Source organism: Chrysemys picta, chromosome 24 (genome assembly GCF_011386835.1).
Source record: "Chrysemys picta bellii isolate R12L10 chromosome 24, ASM1138683v2, whole genome shotgun sequence".
In the NCBI taxonomy this organism is placed as follows: Eukaryota; Metazoa; Chordata; order Testudines; family Emydidae; genus Chrysemys; species Chrysemys picta.
Window position 1 is genome coordinate 3,487,768 of NC_088814.1, and position 27,914 is coordinate 3,515,681.

Genomic DNA, 27,914 nt, shown 5'->3' on the forward strand with positions numbered 1-27,914 from the left:
ACCCAAGTCGCAGTGGGACTCGGGCTCTGATGACCCAGCCCCCAGCAGGGTCTGAGGACCTGGGTGCTGAGTGCTCGCTGACCTGTCAGACTGATTTATGTGTGCACAGAAAGGGGGGCTTGGGCTCAGATCAGTGCACTAGAGACATAGCAAAGGCTACAGGGAGGAAGGGTAATTTAGCGGTTAAAGAGCTGGAGAATTGGATTCAGTGCCCTGTCTCTGCCACAGACATCCTGTGTGACCCTGTGGGCAAGCCACTTAGGACCAGATTCCTAAGGTATTTAGGTACCTAAAGATGCAGAGAGGCTCCCCAGCAGGTGCCTAAATACCTATAACCACGTGGCCTTTAGTCTCTTTGCATCTCAGTTTCCTGTGTGTAACCGGGGACAATAGACCTGCCCTGCCTCACACGGGGTGCGAGTAGGAATGCAGTATTGCTTGCACCGATGCTCCAGTGCCTCCGTGACAGACACCCTGTAGCTAGGTAGAAAAATAGCTCGTGTCCAACGGCATGTCTGCTATACAGTTTTATGCAGGAGTGTAGAAAAGGGTTAACGCCTTTAAGAACCTGGTGGCTGGTTGCGAGGACCCCCAGCATCCTCCCTAGTTAACATTTTTTCTAAAATATGACCTATCTTCCTCATCTAAACATGGCACACATGGAAATACCAAGAATGCACCTGCCCAGTATGTACTGTATAGCCCAGGAGAAGTTACTACTTATAACGAGCACCAAGCCCCCAAAAGCCTCAAGGTCAGCAGCCCGTCATCATTGGTCTCCAGCAATTTACAGCTTTGCCGTCTCCCAGTAACTTTGGCTCTTCATTCCTCTACCCGTTTCTTGTTTTGACATAAGCACCGGCACAAGGACTTTTGGTAACACTTTGCTGCCTCAGCCGATGTTCTTTGTCACCTCTCAGGTCCTGATCCTGCTTTTATCCTTTACACAATGCCGGATCTGGTCCTTTCTAAGTGTTAGAGCAACCATTGTACCAATGTATTGCATGGACACAGGGGAATACAAGTTCTCTCACACGGGTATAAACAGGAATAACTCCATTGACCAACAGAGCTAGGCCAGCATCAAACTGCGGTGAGAGAGGAGGATGAGGTCCCACAGATCACAGAAGTCCAACCCTGCACAATAATGCTCCTCCCTGATCCATACAGTCCAACAGGGGACATTTCCTTCCTGGCCCCCAGTTGGGTGAGGGGTTTGTAACCTGAAGCATGACAGTGTCCTGGTGGCCCGGGACTTCTTACCATGAAATAAATTCCTGGGGCCTGAAGTTGTGCTGAGCCACCATGCCAAACAAAACCAGCGAAGGGCTGAAATTAACCAGCTGGTTCTTTGGTTACAGGTTCAAAATGGGGAGGCTGGGGGCCCATGGTTCCAGCGCTCTGAAGACACCATAAGCCCTGCTGTGCATGCAGAGCTGAATGCAGCCACTTACATTGTGTCTACACTCCGGAGACTATATCGGCACAGCTCTGCTGGCGTTGCTATGGCGGCATAACCCCATAGTGTAGACGCCACCTACACCGGCAGAAGGGGTCTTCTATCGGTGGAGGAACATCACCTCCCAGAACGATTCTAGTTACATCAACGGAAACATTCTTCTGCCCCCATAGCAGCGTCTACCCTGGGGATTAAGGCGGCCCAGCTGTGTCGGTCAGGGGGTTGCTAGGCGCTGACCCAAGTTTTAAGTGTAGACCATTTAATTCCCTTTTAATGTGGATGCGGATTCGTAGGGTCTGCCTGCCGAGTCCCAGGCCCGATTCCTTCCACCCCTCACCCAGGGGACCTGCCCCAAAGCGTTACTTTACGTGATGCTCATGGGGGTGGGGCAAGGATGTCACTCTCCAACCTGGCAAAACAGGGTTGAAGTAACCGAATGTGTTCCGGTGAAAGGAGGCGGGTGCCGACCTGGGAGAGACACCACCAGAAGAAGCACTCTGTAAAGAGCATAGATAGACAGACAGATAAGGTGGGTGAGGTAATATCTCTTGTCTGTCTAACATCCTGGGACCAACATGGCTACAACAACACTGCAAACGGATAGACACTCGGAGACATCAATGCTTCCAGAATCTCAACTGCACCTCGGAAAGCCAGGTACCCGAATACTCCATCGAAAAGTCTGTTTCTTTGATCTCCGATCACCTCTACAAAGGGCAGCTGAGAGGCCCAGGCATAAAGTGTAGCAGGAAGTTGGGCCACTTGCCGCCCACTCCTACATTTGCAAACTACGTATTCTGCTCTCTGCCTGGGAGCCTACTCCTGGAAAACAACTTCCTGGCTAACGGCAAAGCCACTGGCTAGGATGCAAAACACATACCCACACCCTCCCACACAGAGAGAGAGAGATGCATAAATAAAAGGAGACCCATACAGACACACACCCACACACAGACCATTAGCACACCGACACATGCGCACACACAGACCGACCACACGCACGCACCTGCACGCACACACACCCCTCTCTAAAAAAACCAACCCTGATGAAATCTGTACACGGCCAACAACAGCACGTCCTGGAGAAAGCAGCCCCATTTAAAGTTTAATTTGTTCAACAGGCCAAGGCGAGAGGCTTATTGATCTCAGGGTTTAATCATTCATTTATTATTTACAGTCCCCAGGGAGGGGGGCATATTTGTCTCTCCCCAGCCCTTTGCAGGTCGCTGCCTGCCTGGTAGGGCAGGAAGCTCAGAGTCCATTATCTGTCTCTGGTCAAGGTCCCAGGCTCATGCTCTGTCAAGAGCAACTTCCCAAGGTGTTTGTGCTTGGAAAGTTCACACGTGCCGCTGGAGGGGGGAGCAATTTCAAGGCCTGACGTTGCGAAGCGGCTTTCCAAAAAACTAGGTTCAGAGCTCGGTTTCGCCGGTGGAAAGCTAGAGTGGCCCCCACTTACTGTGGATTTAACGCAAGCCAAACTGAGGTTTGAGCCTGGTTTTCTAAGTGCAGGATTCCGCTCACTTTCCATTGAATGCAGCCACCTCTAGGGTGAAACACAGCAGCTGTTTTAACAGTCGCCGCTACGCTACACAAGAGTTGAAGTGACGATTGCCGCATCCAGTTGAAACATGAAGGAGAATTTAAGGAGGCAGAGCTGGAATTGGGCTAGAATACAGGCCTATAATGCGAAGCATGAGCAAAATTATATGGCCACAAGTGGGTGGGACCTCAGTTTTACATCTCCCCTGAAACCCAGCGAGCTCGTGACGATTTGCGCTGATCATCACAAATCTTCAGATTCATGAATTCTGTGAATTCCAAGCTGTCCACAAACAAGAAGGAGAGACAGGGGCCACAAAAATGGGTAGAGACACCTGATCCAAATAGTTTGAGAAGACGGCCCTCGAGTCGGCATCCTCCCCAGACTCTTGCTGCAACGGGCAAGTGCAGATTATAGAGCGGCATCCCGGTGTGGAAACAGCTTATCCTTGACAAAACGACAAGGCGGAAAGACGGTGACGGATCAGAGCTCTGCAAATGGAGAATCTGATGGGAGGGCTCGAAGTGGGGAAATGTACTGGTATATTGGAATCAAACGAAGCCAAACCAAAGCACGAAGGCGCTTCCTTAACCTCACAGAGAAACACTGTCTGATGCTCCAAGCAACCTGGATGCCATGCCTGAAACTCAGCCCATTATCACAACCACCTCCTGTAAGACGCTGCCCCCGGGACCTCCCAGGGAAACAGGGGTTCCAAGACTGAGATGGCTGAGAGCACAGAACTGGACAGGTGGGAAGCCCCCAACCAACCACTGACAACATCCTGGGTTCTAGAGTATGTGCCTTACACGGGCGGGTTCTTTGACTTTCTAAGTTTCTAACCAAAACAAAGAATCTCTCAGGATAGTACAGGCTCTAGAACTTCAAACTTTTTGAACTTTGTGGGTTTTCAAACTGAGAACCATTTAGAACTTCCTGGGTTCTACAATGGAGACCGCCTTAAACCTCGGTGGGTTCTGGATTTTAGAACCCTTAAGAACTTTCTTTTGGACTGTCAGCACTTTGGGGCAGGGACAACAGGCCGAATTCTCAGCTTGTCTAAATCAGCAGAGTGCGATGGGTGCAGGCCAGTTTACATTGGCCGATGCTCTGGCCCCATGACTTGGAGCGCTTTGTGCACGGCTGGCATTTATCAAAACACAGTTATATATCAATAACTTCATGGGCTCAAGGAGCTTGGTCCTTTTAGAACCTCCCAGGCTCTTGGATTTCGAACCTTTTAAAATCCAACCGTGCCCATGAAAGCTGTTTAAAGTTTAAACACGACTAGAGCAGCCGCCCAGCCTGCCCGTACAGGCCTTAGTGATGGTTGACAAAGCACCAGCAACAACCAGCCAGAGCGCAGCATTTCTTGGCTCACGGACGCGCTGCTTCTTTCATCCCTGCCCTGAATGCCCCAGTGCTCTGCAGACCTGCTGGTGAGCTCAGGACAGCCGTGCCTGGCTGAGCTGATGGGCTGCGGGTGGGGAAGACGGGTGCCCCGGAGCTTAATTCATTGGATGTTCTGTCCCTGCCACCCGCTGAGAGACCATCCAGCACTGCCGGCCCCCCCAGCAAACACAAACCAAGGGCTTTAATCAGTAACCTACGCCCTCACCTGCCCGCCACCTCCCAGCTCAGCCATTAAAGCGTCTCATAGAAAGGCTGTCGGCCTGCATTTCATGTGCAAGCAACTTCCAAGCCGTGCCAGGCCACATGGCCCAGCAGGGGTCGGTGTGATTTCGACCACAGGACTGAAGGGCACTGGCTGGGAGAGGCCGGGAAGTCTCCCCACCTCAGCAGGAGCAGAACTCTTCGCTTGGCAGCCGAGTGGATAGCCAGACTCCGGTTCACGGACCTCGGGGGCGGGGTGGGGTGGGGCACGGACATGTACGTAGGGTCCTGCCGTCCCTGAGCGGTCCCCAAGTGGGCGGGCAGCACTCGAAGGGTTAATGGGAGGGACAGGGATGATTGGCTTTGGGGACAAAGCCCTGCTGGGATGCAGGAAGGATGTGGGCCCTTTGCTGACGTCCTTGGACACAGGCTCCGCAGCAGAGGAAATGACCCGGGAAGAGGCCAAAGCACATTTGTCCCAGCAGGGCTCAGTCACGGTCCCAGGCGGGCTGGCTCGGCTGGCCCCCACTGGCTACACTGTAGAGGGCTTCCATGTGTGCCATGTCTCGCTCGTCCGTTGCCCTGTCTCTCAGCAGGGTAACGAGAGACCCAGCTTGGGGCAGGAGTAAAGAAGGGCTTCCCTCGTCCCCCGGCTTCTGTGCCCTTCCTCTTTGTGAGCTCAAAATCTGGCCCTCAGAAAGGTCCTCCAGCCATCGCCGTTCTCCTTGGTAACCTGGCCCCCTGGGATATTCCTGGGGAGAAGCCGCTCCCGCTAGAAGCCTCCTCCCATCCTACTCTATTGTATTTCCTAGTCGGGCCTAACTAGGTCCTTACCCCCTGCCCATCACCGTGGCATCAGGTCAGCGCTCGCTAGCGTCAATGGTGCCTGTTTGCCCTGGGTACCCCTAATACGGCCTGACCATCGCCTGCCCCTGCAAGCACTTTCCAGCATCCTGGAGCAAGTCCCACATCGCGGAGGTGCCAGATCCGCGCGTAACCCAGGCAGCTGGAGACGATCGATGGAGCACAAAGACAGAGGCCGGGGGGGGCCCCCTCAGCCGCTGAGATAATAAACCCAGCACACAGTCAGGTGCTGGACTCCGGGCTTCCAGGTTCGCTCCCGAGACTCACGATCAGTCTCCTGGCCCTGCAGGGAAGAGTTTGTTCCCTAGGTGACCACGTCGCTGGAGGCCCTGGCTTCGTTAGGGTCTGCCCTGCAGTTGCTGCAGCCAGAAACAGGTGCTCCCCGGGAATCCCTTCCTGTGGCTACTCCCTTCCCGATGGCCGACGGGGGTCCCGTTCCCACCTATCACCTGCCTCTGCAGACACCCCAGGAGCAAGGCACCGCACGGGCCCCGGCTCTCCTGCCCCGAGGGCGTCTCCTCTGCCCGGTTCCCATCTCACTTGGCTGGGCCGGAGCGGCAGGAGCAGGTGGGAAAAGCGGGATGGGGGAGAGAAATGAAGGGAAGAAAGGTAGGAATGGAGGAAGGAAGAAGGCGAGGAAGGGGAGGGTGGAACAAAGAACCGACGAAGCGAGAGAAGAGCCATGGCGGAAGAGAAAGCGCGTTAGTCTGAAACTAGGGATATTGCCCCAGAGCCCTGCCGGCCGGAGGAGCATGGGGTCACACACCTGCCCTCGCCCCCGCGTTACAAACCGTGCCCCGCGTCCAGACTAGTGTGTGGGGGGAGCAAACCAGCCGCTTACCTGGCCCCAGAGGTGGGGAGACACTCCGTCTCTGCTGGCTTGACGGAAAAACTGGGGATTCCTGTTTCGCTCTAATCCTTTATCTACCTGCCTCGCTGGCGGCTGGCAGCACACGCCCCCTGCTTGACATCACGCCGGGGAGAGGAAAAACAGCTTCACCGGCCCAGCAGGATCAACAAAAGGCCCCGTGGCAGGTGCAGGGCCCCGCTGCGGCTGCCTGCTTTGCTATTAACTTTGTAACTCAGTAGCTTTGTTGATAACTCCCCCCGTGCACACGCACATGCCCGGCCCCTTCTCCTTAGCCGAGCCTCTAGGATTCGGCATAGCCGGGAACTAGGAGATGCCAACTATCCCCACGCACCCCATGGTCCCGCTGTTTGCATCAGGCTTTGTCCCAACCTCAGGGGAACAGGGGAATGCTGGACCAGGAGGGAGACAGAGCCGTGGTTTCACTCAGCCCGTGAGGCCGTGAAAGAGCCTGTGATCACCACAGCCCTGGAGAGGGAGGCTGACCTAGTGGCTAGCAGCCAGGAGAGCGGGGTTCGCCCTGTGTGACCTTGGGCCAGTCTCCCCCTCTCCCCCGTCACAGGCTTAATTCTTCAGGACTTTCTTAGCAGGCTGTGTGTGCCCCCCGGGGAACAGACCTCTCTGCGGCAGGCCCTGCCCTCTGGGGGTGCCAACCTGCCTCTCGACCCTTTGCGGGCATTTCGGGGGCCGCAAGCTGCCCTGAGCAGCCGGGGCAGGGGGGGTTGGGTGGGAGGAAGGGGAGCAGTACCCCCCGGAAGGCCCATTGCTCCGAGCCGCTGCCATGTTTGCTCTCCCTCCCCGCCCACCCGAAGTCTCCCCTTTTGGGGCCATTCACCCTGGCCAAGAAACGGGCCCCGTTCTGGATCCCACCCAGGGCAGGCTCTGCCCGGTCACCAAGGAACATAAATCCAGGCTGTTGCCCCTCACCAAACACAGGCATTGGGGCTCCGACGTCCCGAAGGACGAGCCGGGCCTGCAAACCACCTCTGGGGCGCATCAGGCTTCCGCATTGCACAGAATCGACCCTGCTCCAAGCCCCGTCGCCCTCGCTGGCAGGAATGTTCCCTGGCACCAGCCAGGTGCCGACGGGCCCCTCCCTGGCCCAGACGAGACTCCTGCACCTCCTCGCCCTGCCCCGAATCAATGGGCCCATTGTGCTGGGGCAGGGTGCCCATGCCCTATGGCAGCCGGCGTGGTTAGTGCCTCCCCCTCCCTGCCCGGCTGGGTGCGTCTAAGAGCACTCCTCCCCCGCCCCCGGCATTATGAACCCCTCCTGACTGATTGGCGGGTGTAAGGGGAGCTGGGGAGAGGCACAGCCTGTCGGTGGGGATGCGTTGAGGTGGGTCCCCCATCCTAGGCCTTTCCCTGGCTTTATGGACCGACCCTTAGAGCAGCCCTGGATGTGGAAGCAGCTTTACTGCCAACCCCCTCCAGCTCTGCAGCTTCCCTGGGGGGGTCTGTGTCCTCGAGTCCCCCAGGCAGGCGAATGTCTTTCCATGCCACCCCTCCCCAACGCAGCGCCCCGACCCCAGGGGCGTGTGCCACCTGCCAGGACTTGAGATGCCAGGCACCCACCCAGGCCTGGAGCGGCACCTGCTTACAAGGGGCAGTTCCAGGGATTCCAAGGTGGTCGGCAAATCTGGAGTCTCCTGGGTCCAGGGGCGCTTGCGGGGTGACGAGGAAAGACAAAGAAGGCCAGGCCTAGCGTGGACAGATGCTCTGCAATATTCCCTCACGTGGCTGGCTGATGCCCCTCAACGCCAGCCCGCAGCCCCCTGGCTATTCCAGCCCTGGGCTTCCCCCCATAACAACTCTGCCTGCCCCTCGATCTCAACCCACTGCCCTCCTGCCGCTCCAACTCTGGGAGCCCCACGCAATGGAGGCTCTGTTGTGTCCAGTACCCCCTGTGCGCCATTCTCTTGGTCTGATCTGTCTTTCCCCTGTCCGGGACTCTCCGTGCCCCTTTGAACTCGCGGGCGGGTGCCAGGCGGGGCCGGCAGCCTGTTACTCAGTACTCTCATTATAGATTTCATAACTCACAGAGGGCCCTGTCACTGCCTGGCCCCTGGCCAAGAGCAACATATGTCTGACCTGCACCGTTCAGGGCTCACCGGGGAAACGGGCAGAACGAGAGCAGCCGTGTCCGGGCCTAGCACACTCCAGGGTGTTTATTACCCTGCCTGGGTACGGAGAGAGGGCTGGGAGGTGCCAGCCAGCCCAGACGTTAGTCAGGCACAGCTGGAAGACGAATTTGAACAGTCACAGAATAGAGCTGCCCCTAAGTGCAGGCTCCAACTTGTTATCAGTGGGGGAAATCTCAGGGCAGGGGCAAGGGTTGCCTTGTGTGTCGGGCCTCTGTACTGCCTCCAGGGGTGTCCCTCTCCATACACAGCCCCCTTCCGGGGTCCGGGCTGATCCCTTTGCACAGCAAAGGGGCTGGGAGTCCCCTGCGTGACCTGACAGCGCGGTGTTGGGCTTTGTCCTGCTGAGCTTATCTGCCCATCTGTGGCACAGGTACTTGTGCTTGGGTGTATGCACAGTGTGCGCTTGTGTACCGCGTAGGTGCATGGCGCAGCTTTGCACACGGTGGTTGTGCATAGTGCAGCTATGTGCACAGTGACTGTGCATAGCACATGTTTGTGTGCAGGGTCAGGAATCAGGGGCCTACTGCAGTGGCTGACTCAGGCGATCTAACCAGGGTAGCTGGTCTATAAGCTGCCTGACTGGTTGGGAGAGTCAGCGAACTGTTCTTAAGCCAGCAGCAGACACAGGTCACTGCTTGCTTCACCTGCTGGAATAATTTATTCACGGCTGTGATCGGGGCAGCTCTATGTTTTTGGACGTCCAAAGCACGGCAGGCAGGTGGCTTTCAGCAGCACGGGAGGGCCGCTGGTAACGTGGATTCGGCAGCATGCCTGCAGGAGGTCCACCGGTCCCGCGGCTTCGGCATAGCCGCCGCCGCCGAATTACCGCCGAAGCCGCGGGCATTCTGTTCTGTGACTGTTCATATTCGTCTTCCAGCTGTGCCTGACTAACGTCTGGGCTGGCTGGCACCTCCCGCAGGCATTCCGCCGAAGGCTCCCTGACTGCCGCCCCCCACAGCAACCGGCAGGCCGCCCCCCGCGGCTTGCCGCCCCAGGCACATGCTTGGTGCGCTGGTGCCTGGAGCCGCCCCTGGCTGTGACAGTGCCTGCAGCCCTGCTCCTGCCTTCAATCCAGCCTTGCCTTACTCTAGCTAACCCAGTCCTAACCATTGGCTCTGATTGCTGACTTCTGCTCTAACCACTGGGCATGACTGCCCACGTCCTCAGTGGTGGGTGTGCGTAGTCCATGTCTGAGTTCAGGGTTGGCTGCGTATTGCAGGTTGGTACATAAGACGATTAAGAGCAGTCAGACCAATGGTCCATCTAGCCCAGTGTCCTGTCTCTGACAGCAGACAACGCCCAGTGCCCCAGAGGGAATGAACAGAACAGGGAATCATCAAGTGATCCATCCCCTGTCGCCCATTCCCAGCTTCTGGCAAACAGAGGCCAGGGACACCTGATGGACCTATCCTGCATGAACTTATCTAGTTCTTTTCTGAGCCCTGCTATAGTCTTGTGCAGGATGACTGTGCAGAGTGCAGGTCTGAGTATGTGTGGTGTACACTGGCGCACGGTGAGCGTGCATTGTGGGCACACATCATATTGGCTTGCATGCCGACGGCCTGTTTGGGCCCACACATGCTCCTGCCCAGGTGCCTTTGCTGCTGCAGTGGTGCCCCCTCCAGGTAGCTGGTGCTCTTAACAGAGAGATTTTTTGTGTGTGCCCAGCCAGCAGCAGCAGCAGAGTTGTAAATCCTGACAAAGTGCTGGGACAGCATTTTCCACCAGACTCTTGTGCAACGTGCAGGGATTAATGTTCAAAATTCAAAACACAATCAGTGCCCTCCCCCGCGCCGTCCTCTCTCAACCCCGGCCGTGGAAGAAACAACTGTGACGGATGGGGAGACGTCAGAGCTAAAAAAGACCCCCACCCACTCACCCATGGCTTTGCAGCACACATTCCTCACTTCTCCCTCTGCAGCTGGAGGAGAGGGCTTGGGTGGGGACAGGGGATGCTGTTGAAGCAGCCGTCGTCCTTCATTGGGCGGGGGAGAGGAGGCCCCATCCCCTGCGTGTCTGTTGCCCAACACCTGGCCCCAGCTCTGCGGGCTAAGCCCGTCGGGGTGTTCAGTGCTGATCCTGGCTTTGCCCCCCTCAATCTTGCCTCAGGCAAGTCACTTTTCTACTCTGTGCCTCGGTTTCCCCTGCACTGGGGATCAGGACAGCAAAATGGGGACAGGGACTCGGGCTTTGTCTGTTAATTCTGTGCAATGCCTGGACAATCCATGACAATGCAGAAGTCAGTGCCTCAGTTTCCCCTCCCGCCCTGTGTCTGCCTGGTCTGTTCAGACCGTCCGCAGTTTGGGACAGGGACTGTCTCACCCTGGGCATCTGTGCAGTGCCTGGCTATGCAGCTGGATACTCCGTGTGCTGCTGCAACACGAATAATAAACAATCATCCATTAAACCCATTCTGAGGGGCATGGGGAGCTGGTGTCTAGACCCCTGGCGACAAGAGGGCTCAGAGCACTCCGAGCTGGCCAGCTCCCTCGACAAAACGCTCCACAAATCGTGGCACCCAGTGGATACGGAGCTGGACTCTAGCAGCCGGATTTCCTGGCAGGAACCTAACGCAGAGTCCTGTCCCCCGCAGCCATGCTGGCTCCAAGCGCTGCTCCATCCCGCCTGGTACTGCTGCTCCTGCAGCACCATGAGGCCTGGCACCCTGCTCCTGCAGAAGCCTGAGCCAGGAGAGGAGGGGGGAGTTGCCCATATTGCACTGGGGCAGTTGCTCAGTGCTGCCCTTTCGAGTGTGGGGAGTAGGTCAGGATGCCTCGCTGGTCCCTGCGCAGATGGGTCCACGCTGACGCCCCTTTCTGAGTCCGGAACGTCCCTTCCAACGAAGCCCCTGTCCGGAGCACCGAGGACAGCATACTAACCCTCCCTGGGCGATCTGCCAGCACACACAGCCTCAAGCGAGCAATCTCTCGGCTCTCTGCGCCAACGCCCTGCTGGGGAGAAGCATAGCCTGGAAAGCAGTGCTTAGGCGAGACCAGTGGCCTAACGACAGCAGCTGGCGGTACTTTCCCCCTTCGGCAGGAGAGCAGAGCCTCTAGTCTAGAGGTAATAATTGACTCTTCTGTGGCAGGATCTCTTAGCACTTTACAAGCATTATTCTGCCTTCTGCTGGGAAAGAGGGGAGGGTCATGCTGTTCATTATTTTATAGATAAGGAAACCGAGGCACGGATATGCACCTGTCCCATTACCGGGGCTCCTAGCTGCAACCTCAATTCAAATAATTAACAATAAGGGACCTAGCACAGAGAACTGGCAATAGAACCCAGGTGTCCTACTTCCCAGGCCAGGTGACTTGGCCACAGAGAAGCTGTAGCTAAGTCAGAAATCCTAGAAGTCCTGGACTCACAGTCCCCTGCTCCGATGTGCTAGGAACCGCTGACTTTCCAGAGCTAGCTAGGAATAGAGCCTGGAGTCTGGAGGCTCAGTGCTGGCCCTTAACCACAAACCACCATCCCTTCTTCCGAGAAACAGTCAGCCCTACATTCAGCCAGTTTGGGACTCTCCCAGCACTGGCCGTTCTGCCCAGCCCAGTGACCATACCCAGGGCACCTGCCTTACCTCAACGTCTGCCCCCTTCCCCTGGACGCAAGCCCCAGAGATCAGCTAAACCCAGCCCGTGTGGGTGCGTTCCACCCCCCCCCTCCACCCTCATCGTCGGTTGGGGTTGAGGCTACTCCACCAGGCTGAGAAATGGCTTGCTGAGAAGATGCAGGGTGGGAAGGAATTAGTCAATCAGCCTGACCAGCCAGTGCCGCCTGCCAGGTGCTGAGTCGGCATCCCAGGCTTGGCCCTCGGACGTCCTGCTGCGGGTTACAGCCCGAGGCTGGGACTCTGGAAACCTCGGTTCAATTCCTCGTTCTGCTCCAGATGCCTTGTGAGACCTTGGGCGAGTCATGTCCCCGCTCAGTGCCTCAGTTTCCCCCCCTCCCCCATTGAAAGGGGGATAATGATCTTCTTGCTTAGTTAGCTCTTTGGGGGAAGGGACTGTCCCATGTAGCTGCTCCACCCAGCAGTCTCTAAGCACTAGTGTAATACTCCCAGAACTCAAGCAGACCCCTCTGCTCAATAAATCAGCTGCAATCCAGCATCTGCTGCAGCTTCCCCCTCCCCTGAGGGTGTTGGGGCTCCCACCAGGAGGGGAAGGGAACAAGCCCTGTAAACTCCCCATCCCTCATTCATTCTGCCTCTCCCATTCGCCCAGGCTGCCTTTGGCCTGCTCCCCCGCCCCTCCGATGATCCCAAAGAGCTTTGCACATGTTAACCCCCGGCCCCTCTCGCTGGGAGTGGAGTCAGGACATTGATCCCCCTTTCACAGGTGGGGAAACTGAGGCAGAAGAGGCGTGTCCCACGTCACAGAGTTGGGAATAGAACCCAGGAGTCCTGGCTCTCAGTCCTGAGCTGGGATTAGAACCCAGGACAGCCCAGCTCCGCACTCACTCCACGGGGGTCTCCCGTGCAGCCGCACTGGTGTGCTCCTTTAGCACCCGTGGGAGGAGGCTGGAGCTGTGGAGCAAGAGGTTCTGGGTTCTGCCTCTAACCATTGTCCTGCTGGTCTGCATGGCAGTGGCGGGCAGTGCACTGATGGCCGTGAAGCCATCTGTGGCCCGGGGTTAGTGTCAGACGTGATTCCTGTCTATAAACAGCCTCCTCTTTCTTTTACCCAAGGGTTGCAATCACACAGACTTCCCGCCAGGTGGCACCGGACTCGACAGAGGCCTGCGCCCAGCAGGGGGGCTGGATTAGATCACTAACTGGGCGTTGGAAAGCGGGGTCCCCAGCAGGGAGTGCGATGGGGTGACCAAAGTTCCCCTCCGTCCCCTGTCGCTGCAGCCTTGGCTGGGCAGAGTGGCTGCACCAGGTTCGACGGAGTTTAATCCGATCGCGGTGCAAGCAGCCCCTGCATGCTGCGCTCCTTCCCAGATACATGCACACAGCTGTCCTGTCCTCCTGCTTCCCCTATCTACCCAGCTCTGCCAAGGTACCTCACCCCGATCTGTTTGTCCTCACGTCCTCACTGCGACAGTGCGCGGTTGAACAGCTGTCTTGTCCCCCCACCAGCCCACTGGTAGGCCAAGCGATTCCCGTGGGTGCAAAGGGCTTTGGGACCCACGGGGACGGAAGAGACCGAAGCCGTCGAAACGTGAGCGATGAGAGATTGTGGCTGTTGGCGTCAGAACAGTAAGATGGTGGTGACTGGCACGCTGGGAGCCTTAGAAATCAATCACTTGAGTGGATTGGTGTGGCCAGGGGCGTAGAGACAGATATTTCTCTGGGTAGCTCTGTCCCTCTCGCTGTGGATTATCACTAGGCCTGTAGGCACCTTTTCACGTTCTTGGAGTTTCGGACCCCGGCGCTGCCCCCAACCAGCAGCTCTCCGAGGACGGCCTCTGCCTCAGCGCTGTTTGAAACGCTCCTGAGCCGTCTCTTAGCAACAGTCCCTCACGGATGGGGCAGAGTCGCCTGGCCAGGCTGTGGGATTGCAGTGCCCTGGGCCAGGAGCTGGGCTGGCCGGCGGGGATGGCAGGGGGCAGCGTCCGGTGCACTCCAGGGAGAACACAGCGCTTGTGGGGGGCTGGGGCTAGAGCCCAGGGCAGGGAGCCAGGACACCTGGGTTCTATCCCCAGCCCCGTTTCCCCGTGTGGGGCAGGGAAGGTGATGGTGAGCTGCCACGCGGCGGGGTTGTGAGGCTCCTTGGGACCCTGTTTCGCGGGAGGGTCTCTCGGCTCCTGTGGGTTTGTCACAAGCCACATGCAGGGCTGGATTTACGCCCTAGGCGCCATTTCAGCGCCCCCCCCCCCTCCGCCTATAGCTGACTTCTGTATTTTCCATAAAAAAATTAAACTTTTAACCCACTTTTAACTTTTAGGTGCCCCGAGGCACGTGCCTACTGTGCCTAATTGGAAATCCGGCCCTGGCCACGTGCGGCGGGGCGTTCCCTACCTTTCCCCTGGCTCTGAGCGGCGAGGCGGAGCGATCTCCCTCGGATCCAGGCCCAAATCCTGCGCCCCGACATCCCCAGCTCCACATTCTCCTGTGGGAGAGGACAGGAAGGGTCCCTCAGTCCCAGCACACACAGCCGCACCCGGGGCGCTGGGAGAACACCGGGCACCCAGAGGGAGAACCACCAAGTGCGAACAGCGGTGCGAACAGCTCCCCCAACCCTCATGAGCCCAGAGCTTCTCTATGGCCCATGCAGCTCTCAGCTTCACTACCAGTGAGGGGAGTGGTTAGTGCCAGCGACGGGGGAGCGCCATGGGAACTGAGTGGAGGCCCCCCTCTGGCTGTCTAGATTCTTATACTGCACCCATCACCATGGTGTCTGGGCATTGCTCTTAGACCGTCACTGCATCCCACCAGGCCCTGCCGGTGAAAGGCTCTGGCTCCCCCCCAGCCCTCAGCCATGGTGTTGGCTATGGCATTGTATGTGACCCCCCTTTTCCCTCCCTGGTGCCAATCATCTATAAACAGCAATGACCCTGAAATCAGTGCCAGGACCCCCAAGGGTGGGCCTGAGGGACTCACTGACCAGCCCCCCACAAAGAGAATTAGCAGTAAAGTGAGAGACTAGAATCCCCCATCCGTTGGGGGCAATGAGCCCACCCTACCTCGCCCATGGTGCCCACTTCCTAGCGCTCCCCTTCCGCGTCCTCTTGTCCTCTCCTAGCAGTTATGACCATTTCTGTTCCAAACCACCGGCCCCAGCTGGGAGCCTTATCTGGGCTCTTGCTTTACTGTAATTTCCCAGCTATAGCTCGCTGCTGCTGCTGGCTTTGTGCAGAAGGGGAAAGAGAGACTGAAGAAGAGGGATCCTTTGCGCAGCAACCCCCCCCCACACACACCCCCTACCAGCACCCACAAGCTCTTGAGGTGCCCCCTGCGTTTTCTGCTGTGAGCTGGAGCACACGTCTTTCTAGACCCCCAGCGAGGACACGTGTTTTAACCACCAACGAATATCTTTAATCAGAGAATCTCATCTTGCTTATTGACCGTGAATGAATCCAGCCTCAAAGCCTGCCCATCCTTTGAGGCTGAGATCAGTATCTTCACTTTGTAGCGGGGTAAACTGAGGCACGGCACACTGAAGTGACTTGCGTGTGGCCACAAAGTGAGTTAGTGGCAGACCTGGGAACGGCAGAAATTCTGCCAGCCAAACCTGTGACCTTCCACCTCACTTGGCAACACTCCCTCACATAGCTGGGAATAGATCCTAGGAGTCCTGGTTCCTAGTCACCTGCTCTCACTAGATTATACTCCATCCAGCATGCAGGCCCCCAGCCAGAGCAAAAAGGAGCAGTAAAGTCAGCCTATAATAAATTCCATTTTAAGCAATGAGTTAATTTAACTCTGTGAGTTTTTCCTAGGAAGCTAATAAGGTTTTAGCTAATCCTGCAAAATCTCACGTTTGTTCCCTGCTGGGGACCAGATTGGAACCTAAATGTTAATATTTGTGCAGTGCCTTTCACTGCGAAAAATCACAGTCCGCATCACAGGTTGTATACAGAACAAGTGAAGATGCAGCCACCTCTGGGGAGGTGGGGCGAAAAGTAGCGATGGGGAGAGAATAGCTTGGCGAAGAACGCAGGAGCAAACCCCTCTGATTAGGAAAAGCACCAAGAGCGTCCAGGGGGGAGGAGCTGGATTTTCTTTCTTTCTTTAAAGTCAGTCAGCTGGTTTTAGTAGGCAGCTGATAAAAGGCACTGGGAAGGCTGTGGGGTCCATAAGGTGGTCTCTTTAGCTGTGGGTCTCAGGTTGGTTTCCCTGTCATGCCTCCTCCTTGTATGTTAACCCTGCAGCCATCAGGTGGGGAGAGATTGGTTCCATTCCTGGCCCCATCACTGACTTTCTGATGTGGATCTTGGGCAAATCTCTTCCCCTACGCCTTTGTGCCTCAGTTTCCCCATTTTTAAACTGGGGCTGAGGGTATTTACCTGCCTGCCTAGCAAGGGACTGTGGTCGTTAACTGTCTGTGAGTACCAGCCCTGACTTTTATAGAGGCCAATTCACACAGACTTGTAGGGCTAGGAACTCGGGGTTAATGACCCAATGATTTGTGACTGCCTGTTCCCAGGCTAGGGTCCCTGTCCGAACATCCCACCCACCCACGCTACAAGTGTCACCTCATCTCTGCTTCCCTGTGGGCTTGAAGCCCCCTGGCAGACGTCTGACACTGTCAGGAAAGTCCACCAGAGAGTGCTGTAGAACAACATAAGGTTCTCTGCTCTGCAAGGAGACAGCTGCCTCCACTCCCAGCTCAGCAGAGCAAGAGGCCAAACAGGGCCTGCACCCAGGTGTCCTACCTAAGGGCCCAGGGCGCTGGCGAGAAGGCCGGTAGGAGCTTGTCTGTGCAGGCAGCAGAGCTTTCTTGGGGGCCAGTCTCAGACTGGAACAAACTCCCGTGGGAGCCAAGAGCCATCCCAGATCTCCCCGCCTTCGGCTCCCGGTGCAGCAGGCACTCCTCTGTGAGCTGCACTCGCTGATCTCTGCACAGAGCAGCATGGACGTTCCCCACCCAAAGCCTGCCCAAACAAGCCATGCCAGGCCCAAGCCACCCCCAGGCAGCGGGGAAAAGCGAAGGAACCACATGGGACGGATGTTAGCCGTGTCGCTTCATGCACAGGTGGAGGGTGCTCAGGTACCGGTGATGGGGGCGGGATAAGAACCTGACTAGATTAGCCAGCCTGATGCTAAGGGAGAAGAGGGGTGTATAGGTCCTTTCAGAGGGGGGCGGAAAGTCCCTGAGAATCAGGCATGGGGAGGTGGAGTAAAAAGTTCCTCGGTGGTCAGCATGACATGAGCTGCGGCAGGGTTCAGCTCCGTTCCCAGGTGGGCCGGCGTCCGCATCCCAGTCCTTGTCACCCGCCTACTGGAGAGTCTCAGTAGAGAGGTCAAGGTTCAAATGAGCCCAGGGCAGGGCCTGGAGGAAGTTCTGTGGATAATTAAGGCCCCCCAGTCTCCAGGGAGCCTTTAGTTTCACCAGGGCTAACTTAATATTTGGGAGGAGGAATTTCAGAGCCAGGGTTGCCACTTGGAGCCGGGCTCTTGCATGGAGTTAATTTGCAGAACGGGGTTTGTCAGACTGGATCAGACCAGGGTCCGGTTAATTCAGTATCCCGGCTCCAACAGGGCCCAACATCAGGAGTGAGAACCCCCCCAGTGGTCACTTATGGAATAACCCCCATCAGTTAGAGCAGGGGTCCTCAAACTGGGGGTCTGGACCCCTCAGAGGGTTGCAAGGTTATTACACGGGGGGGGGTCGCGAGCTGTTAGCCTCCACCCCAAACCCCGCTTTGCCTCCAGCATTTATAATGGTGTTAAATATATAAAAATGTGTTTTTAATTTATAAGGGGGGGTCGCACTCAGAGGCTTGCAATGTGAAAGGGGTCACCAGTAAAAAAAAGTTTGAGAACCAATGAGTTAGAGGGTGTCTTGGACCCTGAAGCCAGCAGGTTTATTTCCCATTCAAAGTTTCCTCCTGGTTATTTTTACTCCTTTCTGTTCTAATGCTGGATATACTTGTTCTCTATGTAAGTGCCCAGTCCCTTTTTTAAATCCTGCTAAGCTCATTGATATCATGTGGCAGGGAGTCCCACCGGCTAATCATACTTCATCTGAAAAAGTATTTCCTTAAATCAGTTTTAAATTTGCTGCCTTCTAATTTCACTGACTGTCCAATTACCCCGACCAAACATCACATGCTCTAAAAAGCAGTGCCATGTGCATCCGAGCGGTGCTGGCATCCAGGCGGGATTCAAACAGGCTGAAATGAGAGGAAATCTATGACTCTCTCCCTGTCCCAAAGTCCTGCCCAAGCAGAAGAGACCTGGCTGGACCAGTAGATGGGGGCACAATCAGGACTGAGGCTGGATTGGAGCAGTGATGATGAATGAGGAGGTTTCCTACAATCCCCAGAAGGGGGCAGGGGTCACCCCAAATTGATCAGAGTGGGGTTCCTCCATCACTACAGTCCTCCTCCCCCAAGGGCCCCAGTGGTTTGGATTGACAGGAGACATTTTACTCTCCCAAGACTCCCAGGCGAATGGTCCCGCTGGCAAAGCAGCAGTGAGATCTGGGTTGCTTTGGAGGCTGGTGCCTGCCAGCCTGCTCTGTCCAGCAGGGAAAGTCAGTCCTGGCATCCCGAGGAAAGAAAAAGCCGTTTATAGTTGTACAATTACAGCGCTGGCTTGGCTGCTGCCGCCTCCCATCCCCGCGCACCACAGAGGCTGAGCTTAGGTTTCCAGGAACAGAAAACTGCTTTCCAGGAATGTTCAGGATAGCAGCATTTTCAGGCGCCTTCACAAGCCCGGCCACCCGGGGAAAAACCCGACAGGACACAGCAGCATGGAGCGCCAATCCCCCGGGGCCGGGAGCAGCCATGGGCCAGGCCTGGCGAGCAGGGGCCGCAGTGCATCAGACCGAGGCTGTTCTTTCGCCTCTCTTCCCCGCCCCACCCACTCCCGCTAAGGGGCCTGCGAGACGGGGCCACATGGGCTTCTTAGCCCGAGTCCGCCGGCTCCGAGAGCAGCCATGTTTGGCTGGCTTTGCGTTGTATTGTCCCCCGTCATGCCCAGGAGCAGGGGCTCTGTGGGTTTGTCTACACTGGAAAAAGAGGGGTGTTCTTAACACTGGTTAAAATAGCAGAGCAGACGCTGTCAGCTCAGGTTAAAGCCCGGAGGGCAGCCTGGGGTTGAACAAGCTGCTAATCCCGATTCAAAACTGCAGTGCCGCATCCTCACTGCTGCTTTAACCTGAGATAAAACCCCTTGTTTCTGTGGGGTAGACACCCCCTCCACGTGGGTCTGCTGGCAGCAATCGCGCAGTCCCCCTGGTCATCAGCAATCCGGCTGGACCATGCGGGGACCGGGGGGAGCTGGGGCTTGGTAATGTGGGGCCTGCCGCCGGCTTTGGCCCCCGTGGTCGGTGTGGCTTGTGGGAATGGGCTCTGGGCTGCTCTCTGGACCGGGCCTAGGACGGCGGCTCTTTGATGCCTGGAGGGGAGGGCGCAGGGCCATCAGAGACCATGGACAAGGGCGCCGGGTGAGGAGGACGGCAGCAGCCTGCTGCCGCAGCGGAGTGAGCTGGCAGCGAGGGTCGATGCCATAGGTGGGCACGGGGCAGGAGAGAGAAAGGGAGCCTGGGTTACCGGCTTCGGCTCCGCGGCTGATCTGCTGCACTGGGCAGCTCTGAGAAACCCCTGACAGAGGTCAGTAAATCAGCAGCACAATGTGCCGTTACCACCGGCCCTGCCAGGCGGAGGGCAGGCCTGGCCAGAGCCTCCCCGGGATGTCTGTACTCCACAGGCCGCCTCTGGGCCCTGTGCAGACCCACTCCCACGCATCTCTGGGTCCCAGCTCCTACAGCCTGGGGCCCCATGTTCCTGGGCCAAACAAGAGCAGGCCACAGCGCTCCCGCTAGCAGCCAGGACAACAACCCTATGCCTAGCCGTTCCCCTCAGCACCATGCACGCCTGTTGCCCCTCCTCCATGCACTGAACCCCCGTCCGTGTACACACACCCGTGAGTTCTGCCCCAGAGTGCGAGGGACTCCAGGCGTCTGCCCAAAGCCGCAGCCGTGTGGGACCAACGCACCACTGGGCGAGACGGCCAGAGGCGACAACCCTGGAGGGGCCAGACAGTGGATCCCATGGCAGGCAGCAGAGGGAGAGGCGAGGAGGAAGGGATGCAGAGAGGCTGGAAGGAGGCCAGGGGGCTGGGAGCTGGGCTGACATTATGCCTGGGACACCTGCGTCTGAATTCTGGGAGCTCATGAAGGAGCCGCCTCTTGTGATGGGAGGTGGGGCTAAATTCAAGGGGCTCCAGCCGCCTCCGGAGGGGCAGGGAGCTGGAGAGGGTTTGAGATTTGGTTCTGAGGTGGGGATTGTTGCTATGCTGAATCTGGGCTTGCATCCTGGTGTGCCAGCACCGCTGGTGGCTGCTAACTAGTCTCCACACGGACCTGCTGAGGCTGCGTAGCCAGTGCCTTGCCGTGGAGATCCTGCTCCCGCTGGACTCCATGGAGAAGGGAGGAGAGGGTGCTACTGATGACACCAGGAACTGGCTGGAGCTGTGAGAGCCCTGCTGATGTGGCGCTAGAACTGCTGTGGTGTGGGCAGGCCCGTGCACACACGCACTTAGTCTATGGCCCCATCGAGCTACAAAGAACTTTCGAGCAACTGTCCTGAATTCAGGGACAGACTGGGCCCGTGTGAACCACTTGATCCCCACATCCCTCCATTGTACAAGTGGAGAAACTGAGGCACAGAGAAGATTTGCCCAACGCAGGTGTCCGAGGTGGGATTAGAACTCCTGGCTCCCAGCCCAGGGCTCAGCCCACACCTCTGCACCTTCACGTGCCAGTCGCTGTGTGGGTGCATAAGGATGTACACAAGTGTGTACATATTTGCATGCATACATGCACGCACACACATTAGTGCATGCGTGCACCTCCACACGGGCACATGCATCCGTGCGCACGCCCAGGCACACATATTTGTGCATGCATGCACAGCCATGTGCACATGCAAAAGATTTACACGCTGGCTTACACGCTGGCAGGGCTGGGTCCCCAGGCCGGCAGGCAGCAGGCCCAGAAGCTCCCAAGGCTGTCCTTTGCGCTGCCCCTGTGGTGTTGTGAGTGTCTAGGAGCAGGTGGGACTCTGCGCTGCAGAGAGGAGATGGCCCCTTGGGGAGGGAGCAATTACCTTGCGGTGGGAGGTCAGGCTGAGTGTCCTATTCTGCTCAGGGTACGCCTGCGCCTTCCCTGGGGGGCTCCGCTTGCCGAGACAGGCGCAGCAGAAGACCACCCCCACGGCCTTCTTCCAGTGGAGCAGCCTGCTGTCTTGCATAACCCGATTCATCTCTCCCGGAGCCAATGCTCTTCCGTGGCTTCCACCCGACGCCTTCCCAGGGTTCCCCCACCCCGTTCCTGCAGCTCTTGGGCTAAATCCCAATGCCCTCCACGTGGCTTTCACAGGCTGCCTCCCCCCTCCTTTCCTCTTCCCCTCTTTAATTGGCAAACGGCCCCATTAACAAGGGCGGGCTCCGGGGGCCCAGGCTTTACTGCCATCCGCCCAGCTCCAGTCCCAGTTCCGAAATGACTCAGCTGGCAGCCGAGCGGGCAGCTCCCTTCCAGCCCTGCACACACGCAGCCGCAGCGAGGGCCCCGTACACTTCACACTTGTGTGATGACAGGGCTGGATGTTTCAAATAGTGACAAGACCAGCGCTGAGCCGGGACCTCCCCCCGCTCCGGCTCGCCGCCCTCCGCACCTGCCTGCCCTTGGGCTCCCTTCCTTCTCCCTTCACAACCAGAATAAAGGAGAAGCCAGTTGTTCTGTTGCACGCTGGAATTCCCATGTGCTGACGTGTGGAGCAGCACTTACCCCCGGATCCGCAGACTCCACCTGGTGCCAAGCCATGTCATGAGCTATTTCTGTCCGCCGGAGGGCGAAGGGAGGCAGGACGTAAGCACTCAGGTATTCCTCGCTGGCAGGAAACCCTGGACTCTGCCGCGGACTGGAAGTGGCACATTGAAGAGCAGTGGGGGCAGGGAGGCACCATAGGGCACCCTGCTGCTTGCATGTGGGGCTACCAATCAGTGTCAGCCTGGTTTTTTCAGCACCCTGGACCCAAGGGCCTCCTGGCACCTTCAGCCTGCTGCCGAACATATTGCCTGCCAGCGCTGCCTTCTACAGAACGCTGTGGCAAGGAAAGGGTTAATGGCATCACCACTCTCCTCTGGTACCTCACCCTGTCCTGCGTGGGGCTTTCATTTATACCAAGGGCAGCTGCACTCCAGTGGGGTGGCCCCCTCCAGCCATTGTGCTGACACAGGGTGCGGGGGAGCTGGGGTAAGCTCGGGGGGTGCTCACTGGTTTATACCTTGGCTTTGCAGGATGCTGATCCTGGCTCAGGATAGACCCAGGGACCAGCAGATCAAGGTCTCACGTAGGGTTGATCTAAACCCTGGAGATCATGGTGAAACCCAAGTGCAGTGGGCCAGCAGCATAGCTCATTCCCCTCACTCTCGGGGAGGGGCAAGGCCTCCCTTGACACTTCCCGTCCCTCCACCTGCTCAAGTGAGGTGTAAAATCTGGGGCCTGGGCCTGGGAGCATGGGGGGGACTGCGGGGTACAGCAGCACCCTCTGGTTTCAAGTAAGAGTAGCAACCGAATGCGGGGCTCCCGCCATGTACAGGGGTTAGGGTTTTGTTCAGTGGCTTTCAGCAGCCGCACCATACAAATTGTTCCAGCCCCGTCCCTGACAAGCTCTGCTGCCTCTGGTGCCATGGGTGAGAAACACCAGGGCCACTGATTTGCTGTTTTCTCTCCTCTGGCTTTATAATCTCAGAGCTGGATCTGCAATTCCAGGTGCCACCACAGATTTACCAACCTGCAGGGCGAGAGAGGGGTGGATTCTCCATCCCATGGCACTTCCAATTCCACACTGGATGCCTTTCTGGAAGGTGTTTAGCCAAATGATTGGGCTCAGTTTAGGGGTAACTGGGTGAAATTCTCTGGCCTCTCTTATGCAGGGGTCAGACGAGATGATCAAACGGTCCCTTCTGGCTTTCAGATCTATGCACCTTTGGACAATGTCACTGTCTCCACACCCTGTATGGGTGTGGAGACCATCTGCACAGAGCAGGGTATCTTCGGCCTGTTGTAACACAACTCCACCTACTCCAGAGGCAAACGGCAGGCCAGCGGAGGCAGCCTGTGGCTTGAAGAATCTGCCCCTGGCCGCTGGTTTTAAAAGTTTAGCTGGATTCCTCCTTACCTTCCGCCTTTTGCATTGTGCACAATTGCTATTTGAGGCAGCTTCGTCCCACACCCAGCAGAACCTATGTTTAGTGCAAAATAAATCTGGCCTCGATGCTGCCTTGCTGTGGAGATTTCACGCACCCACAGAACAGGAGGCATTAGGGTGAGAGAGAGGTGAGTGTGACGGGGATCCCCGGGATGCAGCCTGGGACCGTCGGTCCTCTATGTCCCCTTAATGCTTCACCCTTGGCTGTTTTTCACAATGCTTTGCTAGTGACAGCAGCAAACCCCGTCAGGCGCTGGGATCACTCAGAACAACCGCATGTGGAGCTCCACACCCAGCTAGATGGCATGAATGCTGCCAGAGCCACTCATGAAACACACAGAGAAAGGCACCAGCCAAATCCCCCCAGCTCCCAGCCCTGTATCTCAGGAATATACCGACCTGCACTGCTCAAGACAAGCAGTGCAAATTTATTAATTGGTTCACCACTTCATCAATGGAAAGTGGATATACACCAGCCTTCGGAAAACCTGAGCAGGTTTGCCACACACTTCATACAAACTCACTGGTAAAGATAAATAGTACAAGAAGTTTATTGCCCCCCAAAAAGGTAGATTTTAAGTGATTATATGGGATAGGCAAAAAGTCAGAGTTAGTTGCCAAAATAAATAAAATATAAGCACACGCAGTCTAAACTCTCAACCCTGTTAAACTGGGCAACATCTAGATTAAGCAGTTTTTCTCACCCACTGGATATTGCAGTCCTTAATATACAGGTTTGTCCCTTAAACCTGGGCCAGTCTCCTCTGTTGCAGTCTTCAGTCTTCTCAGTATCTTTGTAGCTTGCGGCATAGGTGGGGGGCAGGAGAAAGGTCCAGCATGTGGCCAGTGCCAATGTGTTCTGTTTTATGATCTTAGTTCACGTGCTTGGAGAACACAAGTTCGGGCACGTCTTGTGGGCCTTGCTTGTGGGCCAGGCAAGGTTGAGGAATTCCACTGATGTGGCCTTATGCAGGTGAGTCATTGCATTGTAGCTCCCTTGCTGGACAATGGCTGGTGATTTCTGTTCAGTGGGTTACCTCCCTTGTCATTGTCTCTGGAGAGCTAGTATCTGGGTACCTCCCAAACCCACAGCATATTTTAGTGAAAACCATACAGGACATTCTCATAACCTCATGAATTGATGATATACATATTTAGATGGAACAATAGGTTTCAGCCGATCGTAACCTTTCCCCTGATACCTCACACAGCCTGCTTTATATGCAAGATCACAATTATATATAAATGAGGACTAGGGGGGTTACAGGGCACTCCCCGTGGTATAGAATGTCACAGTAAGAGAATCCAGATGTGCTCAGATGGCAGGCCTGGTGGGCATTTCAAACTCAGCCTTTATTCCACAACAAACTTTGTACTGTAGATAGGGAGAGGTCGCCAGCCTTTGGCAAACACCAGCAGATTTCACAAGCAAGAAGTACCTGACTGGGCTCCTCCCACTGCATTCAGGGGAAACTGAAACTTAAGCTCTTTGCAGGGAAGAACTGGGAACCAGGACTTGTCCCAGCGCCAGTGGGGCTGGGCTTTGCAGTACGTTGCTTCCTGTGCAGCTCGGACAGCTGTTGTCTTGAGGAAGTGCAACCCTGCTGGAGTGCTGGCAGATCCAGTTGTGGGGAAACACCACCGCTAAATTCCCATCAGTGCAGCTGAAGCAGCAGAGGGAAGGAGGGCAGTGGCTCTGCCATGCAGGCTCCTCAGAGGCACCCAGTGGAGCAGAGTGGTGGCAAAGAAATGGAAGACGTGGTCTGTAACTTCCTGGAAGCTCAGGAGGGTGTGGAAAAGCTCCGTTGCTCCTACAAGAAAAGGATCCAGGCTACTCAGAGTGACCTGCAGTCCCTTCAGGAGGAGGTGATGGAGGACTTCCGGAAGATGCACAGCTTCCTGTATGCTGAGGAGCGATCTGTGATGGCCAAGATTGGCCAAGAAGAGAAGCAGGTACTCAGCGGCCTGGAGGCCAGGGTGACGGAGATCACCAAGAGGGCAGCTTGTGTTCTGGAGCTAATGGATTACCTGAGTGAGGTGGAGGACCATGATGGGCACCTAATGGGTATGGCTGATAGCCAGGTGGATCATCTAAAGACAGAACTGACCAGGCACCACAAGGAGCTGAGACACTTTAGGCCCACGGTCCTCTCCAGCCCTTCTCTGACGTACGTGGTTTGCAGAAGGATGCTGGGGTATGTGATGCAGTCTGCACTGGAGTGCCTCACCCTGGACCCTAAGACAGCCCATTCGCACCTGCAGCTCTCTGAGGACCTGAAATCGGCAAAACTGGGACCCTGCACCCAGGCTGTCCTGGAGAGCCCCCAGCGCTTTGAGCCATGTCTTTATGTCCTCTGCTCTCAGGATTTCCACTCAGGCAGGCACTACTGGGAGGTGAGCGTTGGGGGCAAAAGCAACTGGGTGATTGGGGTAGCCAGCCACTGTGTCAACCGCAAGGCAACGGAAGATCTCAACCCTGAAAATGGGTACTGGGCCCTTCGGAAGATATCAGGCAACCGTTACTATGCCCTGTCCTCACCCCCAGCCCTCCTGACCCTGGATTCCAGCCCCACGAAGGTGGGCATTTGCCTGGACTATGAGAGTGGCAGGGTTGGGTTTTATGACGCCGAGTCCATGGCAGAGATCTGCACCCTCCGGGGCAACTTCCAGGAGCCGTTGCACCCTTTCTTCTGCCCCGGCCTGGTGCTGACCGAGCAGGACTATGAGCCTCTCCGGGTGTGCAATTAGAGCAGGGAGAGGGAGAGCTGGCAAAGAGACCTCTGCCACCCTGGTTCCCTAAGCAAATGGGGGGTCTGGATTGGCTGAGAAGTAAACTATGAAGTGAAGGTATCAAATCACTGAAAGGAAAGAGGAGAAATAAACTAAGTGCAGCTCTGTGACATCTGGGAGTGTTTCATTTGTGTGGGGTTTGGGGTGTGAGTAGGATCCCTGCGTCATCTGCAGTGATGTCCCCTAGCCCCCTGTCCCCAATCTCTGTCCTGATGTGACAGATGAGCTTGTGGTGGTATCGCCGACCTGACAGATTCCAGGATCCTGAATCAGGCCCCCAGAGATGATGAGATTGGTTTAAAAAGCACGAGATTTAAAACAAAACAACTTTGGGTGTTGTTTAATCTCTCTTCCAGCAGCGTGGCCTTTAGGGGCCATGTTTAGCTGCTCTCCACAGCCACGGGGGCTAGAAACATACTCTTTTTTTTTTTAACTGAAAGCTGAGATTCTCGCAGTATCAGTTGACTCTAGGAGCTGGGACTTGAAGAAAAACCACCAAATACTGTAAAATCGCAACCAATGGCCAGGCTAATGTCATTGCTGGAGGTAGCAAAATATTTCCTGGGGCTTGTATGCATTAGGGAAATTCAGATGGATGTCCTGAGGTGGACGCACTCACGCCAGTGCACGTCCCTACCGGAGGGGCTACAAGTGGGTGAAAGTTTGTCATGGAAAAAATGGTTCTTGAAAAGACGGGACAATTTGGTATGGTTGCCAACTTTCTAATCGCACAAAACCGAACATCCTAGCCCCGCCCCTTCCCCAAGGCCTCGCCCCCTTCACCGCCTCTTCCCTGAGGCCCCGCCCCCTACTCACTACATTCCCCCTCCCTCAGTGGCTCGCTCTCCCCCACTCTCACTGACTTTCACTGGGCTGGGGCAGGGGGTTGGGGTGCGGGAGGGGGTGAGGTCTCTGGCTGGGGGTGTGGGCTCTGGGGTGGGGCCAGAAATGAGGGGTTCAAGGTGTGGGAGGGGGCTCTGGGCTGGAGCAGGGGGTTGGGGTGCAGGAGGGGGGTGCGGGCTCTGGGGTGGGGCTGGGGAGGAGGGGTTAGGGGTCCAGGAGGGGGCTCTAGGGTGGAGCAGGGGGTTGGGGTGCAGGAGGGGGTGAGGGCTCTGGCTGTGGTGCAGGCTCTGGGGTGGGGCTGGGGAGGAGGGGTTAGGGGTGCAGGAGGGGTCTCTAGGGTGGAGCAGGGGGTTGGGGTGCAGGAGGGGGTGAGGGCTCTGGCTGGGGGTGCGGGCTCTGGGGTGGGGCTGGGAAGGAGGGGTTGGGGGTGCAGGAGGGGCCTCTAGGGTGGAGCAGGGGGTTGGGGTGCAGGAGGGGGTGAGGGCTCTGGCTGGGGGTGCGGGCTCTGGGGTGGGGCTGGGAAGGAGGGGTTGGGGGTGCAGGAGGGGGCTCTAGGGTGGAGCAGGGGGTTGGGGTGCAGGAGGGGGTGAGGGCTCTGGCTGGGGTGCGGGCTCTGGGGTGGGGCTGGGGAGGAGGGGTTGGGGGTGCAGGAGGGGTCTCCAAGCTGGGGGGTGGGGCCGAGGGATTGGGAATGTGGGCGGGGGCTGTGGGTTGAGGCAAGGGGTTGGGGTGTGGGGGGGTCTCCCCAAAACAAACAAGAGACAGATGTGTCTAGGCGGGAGGGGGGAGTCAGTCCGGGGGGGGCGCCCCTGGGTGGGGGGATCGGACCCCGCGGGCCCCCTGCGGGGGCTGGGGGCGGGGCGAGCCCCGTGGGGGGGGGGGGGGGGGGCTCGCCCCGCCCCGCAGGCGCGCGTCGCGACGGCTGCAGTTCCCCGCCCCGCCTCCAGAGGCCGCTAGAGCGCGGGGCCG

The 27,914-nt window shown here is 57.0% G+C and overlaps 1 protein-coding gene across 6 annotated transcripts in view; it reads right to left on the bottom strand.

Annotated features, from left to right (window-relative positions):
- The window catches only part of GRB7 (growth factor receptor bound protein 7), a 51,230-nt gene extending 27,195 nt beyond the window's left edge, over positions 1 to 24,035 (bottom strand). Inside the window, exons 1-2 of one of the 6 annotated variants that reach the window (XM_065577611.1) lie at positions 24,017 to 24,035; positions 14,449 to 14,539 (exon numbers count right to left, since the gene is read on the bottom strand). In XM_065577611.1, the coding sequence (XP_065433683.1) occupies positions 14,449 to 14,521 (73 nt within the window). In that variant the 5' untranslated portion in view covers positions 14,522 to 14,539; positions 24,017 to 24,035. Of the gene's footprint in view, positions 1 to 14,448; positions 14,540 to 15,113; positions 15,241 to 21,050; positions 21,163 to 21,206; positions 21,897 to 24,016 lie in introns of those variants that run through there. The other 5 variants (XM_008162726.4, XM_065577610.1, XM_005294142.5 and 2 more) reach the window with 5 other exon arrangements.
- Between the last annotated feature and the right edge of the window lie 3,879 nt (positions 24,036 to 27,914).